This window comes from Lottia gigantea, assembly GCF_000327385.1.
Source record: "Lottia gigantea unplaced genomic scaffold LOTGIsca_33, whole genome shotgun sequence".
Classification (NCBI taxonomy): domain Eukaryota; kingdom Metazoa; phylum Mollusca; class Gastropoda; family Lottiidae; genus Lottia; species Lottia gigantea.
The window spans coordinates 187,643-191,810 of NW_008709110.1; the positions used below are offsets into that span (position 1 = coordinate 187,643).

A 4,168-nucleotide genomic window follows, 5' to 3' on the forward strand; every position below is an offset into this window, starting at 1 on the left:
TTTTTTTAGGGCTAATGGTGAGATGATATATGATGTTAGTGATATCTATATATGATGTTAGTGATATCTATATGTGATGTTAGTGATACCTATATGTTATATTATTATTTTTTTAGAGCTAATGGTGAGATGATATATGATGTTAGTGATATCTATATGTGATATTTATAGTGATACCTATATGTTATATTATTATTTTTTTAGAGCTAATGGTGAGATGATACATGATGTTAGTGATACCTATATGTGATGTTAGTGATATCTATATGTGATGTTAGTGATATCTATATGTTATATTATTATTTTTTTATGGCTAATGGTGAGATGATACATGATGTTAGTGATACCTATATGTGATGTTAGTGATATCTATATGTTATATTATTTTTTTTATGGCTAATGGTGAGATGATATATGATGTTAGTGATATCTATATATGATGTTAGTGATATCTATATGTGATGTTAGTGATACCTATATGTTATATTATTATTTTTTTAGAGCTAATGGTGAGATGATATATGATGTTAGTGATATCTATATGTGATATTTATAGTGATACCTATATGTTATATTATTATTTTTTTAGAGCTAATGGTGAGATGATACATGATGTTAGTGATACCTATATGTGATGTTAGTGATATCTATATGTGATGTTAGTGATACCTATATGTTATATTATTATTTTTTAGGGCAAATGGTGAGATGATATATGATGTTAGTGATATCTATATATGATGTTAGTGATATCTATATGTTGTATTATTATTTTTTAGGGCTAATGGTGAGATGAAACATGATGTTAGTGATACCTATATGTTATATTATTATTTCTTAGGACTAATGGTGAGATGATACATGATGTTAGTGATACCTATATGTGATGTTAGTGATACCTATATGTTATATTATTATTTTTTATGGCTAATGGTGAGATGATACATGATGTTAGTGATATCTATATGTGATGTTAGTGATACCTATATGTTATATTATTATTTTTTAGGGCTAATGGTGAGATGAAACATGATGCTAGTGATGATGAATCTGAAGAAGAGAATGAAGAAGGAGATTATACTGTATATGAATGTCCTGGATTAGCTCCTGTAAGTCACACCTTCTATGATAATAAATTACTCTAAATCACATATAAATGCTCATAGAATAATCCAGAATATAAAGGGACTTGCAACAACTATGCAACTTATATTAAGACAGGCTCACAGTTTTGTTCATTGTATAGATTGGGAAGCCATTATTTTTAGCAGAAATTCTCAAGCTTGGTAATTGTGTGGTCTTTATTACTCTTCTAAATAACCTTATTTATCTTTCAGACTGGAGAAATGGAGGTTAAAAATCCACTATTTAACGAAGAGAGTCAAGTTACTGGAGATGATGATCACAAAGATCATAATTAAAATGATCTCCATTGGTGTCACATGACTATCACATGATCTAGTCACCCCCTCTATTGTGTATTTTAACATCCCTTTTTGTCAAGTGCTATGTATGTGTTTGTTCCCCTCTTTCTCTGTGATTTTATTGTCTGGTGTAATAAGAAAAAAATTCTTTAAAAAAAAAATATATTGATTAATTTTGTATTTTCAGTAAATTTTTTAATCAACCCTTTTAGGAAATGAAACACATCATACGCTTCAGAAAGAACATAAACATAGGGTAAATTTTGCTCAAACCCAAGTGCATATTCTAAAAATATAATTTACTGATAGTATTTATGTTACTATGTTTTTGTTTTTAATGATATTATAAATTTAATATTTTAAATCAAAAACTAAATATATTTCTGCAAAAAAACAAATTGAACACAAACACAGATTATAGCTACTCAATTATTATCTTTATTTTCTTTCATTTCATCTCATTAATCTGGATCTCACACACTAAAATATGTGACTTCATCCTTAAAACTCAATTAGATATTTCACTATCTGTTTATATTCGAATTCCAACTCTAATCGCCTTGAACAATGTGATTTTATGAAATGGCTGTATTCTATTATAAAACAGTTGAGTTTTTCAAGGATAAGTCTCCAATAATATTGTAATAATTTGTAGATATTATAAAGGTATAAGGTATGATTTTACTTATTCAGGGTTAGTTTGTGTTCTCAATAACAACACATAGTTCATATCTTATTATAGAAATAGTGCTCATAGGTAATAACTTATTCTATATCAAAATACTGGCAACAGATAACTTTATTTTATTCAATTTAAAAGAAGGCATTTCTTGACATTATTTTGAATGATAGAAATAGGATTGTCCTATTTAATAGCATAATAAATTAATTTTGTGTTTTATCTCTTTCTCTAAATATAATATATATGTTATAATAGCAGGTCATGACAAATAGCATTAAAAAACCTATAAATTACAGGACAATTCTGTCTCTTGACCTGTTTTCTTGTTTCAAAGGACCATAATATACTTCTGACATAGGACCAAACTCTCTCTATTGTATTTATTTTACAATGGTTGACATATTTTACAAAATTTATTCTGCTAAATATAGATATATTAAATAGTTTTGAAAATAGAAAAAAATGATCCTTTTAATAAATCAAAATTGTTTTCTTGTTAAGAATGTTGATATTTTATTTTTTTGTTGAAAATCATGGCTGTGAAATTTGTTTCCAACTTTTCTTCATTCCTTTTTGTTGATTTATGACTTCATTCCATTAAAGAAGTAAGGAATTTCAACCTGTTTCAGGTTCTAAGTTTAACAAGTTGTGTACAATTCTTGGTACATTATAACGAATGATTGTTGCTGTGATAATAAATTCAAACTAAGTATTGACTAACAAATCTAAAACCTAAATGTAAGATTTTTTGTGAAGTAATATCGGAAAATTAAGAGCGTAAAAATGTCATTTCAGAAATCATTTACAGTGTAGTAATATAACCTTACAAATGATGTCATAGGAGACATTTTTATTCCAGCTGAAATATTTTAATTGTACAAAACAAAAAAAATTGCAAAAATAGCAAAATATTGTTTCAGCTGATTTTAACACTGTGCAATAAAGTTTCAGACTGTAATATTGATATTGGTATTTATTCAATATAGAATATATGTACATAGAACTTGTATTATTTTGTTGAACTTTTGTAAACTTGCCTATTGGATTCTTCGCAAAAAATACTTGAGTGAAAATTCTTTTTTAAAATTTCGATTATTCAATTATAACAATAAAATTTCACAAAAGATTGTTCACCAAGCAGTTCAGATAAGATATTTATATCCAGTAGGTAGGTAGGGTTGTCTAATTATTGTTATTTATATGCTAAGGTTAAAGTTCAGAATTAGTACCAAGATAACGTACTATCTTAAATTCCGCCATATTATTCAGATTCAGTTAGAAATTATTTCTGAACATATTTGTTTTTATTTCCATAGCAACTAACCTGATTTTACCATGGTTACTGGTTATTATAGTTACTGTTGTCAAGATAAACAAATATATAGATATTATATATAGTACTTAATCATGTATCTATTCTGGTTTTGTGTTGTAAGTTTTGTTTCATATTGCAAATTGTTTCCCTTTTCGAGCAAAAGTTATGTGACATCAAAAGTATAATTTACTGTTTTCAAAGACTAAATTTCTAAATTTTTGATATTTGTTGCATATTTATTGGTCAAATAAAACTTTAACCTATTGTTTTCAGATACAGAATTTTCAAAAGCTAAAAAATTATTAAGATAGTTATCAATATGTTTTTGTTATTATTACAAAGGTCACAAATATTGTAAATTACAAGGTGATGGATGGATTATTTTAATAGTAAAATGTGTTTTGATGATCAAGTCAGTTTTTTGCACTGTGTTGGGATGAGGTTTCATACAGGTTTCAAGAACCTGAATCATATTGGATAGACCATCTCCATTAGTTATCTTAAATAACTGATATGCATGAATTGAATGTAAATTATTTTGGGTTGTAATGGAAATTGGTATAAATTAGGGCATTTAAAAGGAATATTTGATGATAATAATGTTGTGTGGTAAAGTATTATATCACTGCCTATATTAATGAATCTCTGTTGTAAAAATATCTCTAAACAGTTGTATTGCAATCTGAAATAAAACTTTATTCCCCTATATTGACTTGTTAGCAAATCAAAATAAATTTATAAATAAAT

At 26.4% G+C, this 4,168-nt stretch overlaps 1 protein-coding gene across 1 annotated transcript in view; it reads left to right on the plus strand.

Annotated features, from left to right (window-relative positions):
- The window catches only part of LOTGIDRAFT_232873 (hypothetical protein), a gene marked incomplete at its 5' end in the record, with an annotated part of 7,292 nt that extends 3,124 nt beyond the window's left edge, over positions 1 to 4,168 (plus strand). The window contains 3 exons of the mRNA XM_009058167.1: positions 696 to 703; positions 1,010 to 1,109; positions 1,338 to 4,168. Coding sequence (XP_009056415.1) covers positions 696 to 703; positions 1,010 to 1,109; positions 1,338 to 1,421 — 192 coding nt within the window. The 3' untranslated portion in view covers positions 1,422 to 4,168. The remainder of the gene's footprint in view (positions 1 to 695; positions 704 to 1,009; positions 1,110 to 1,337) is intronic.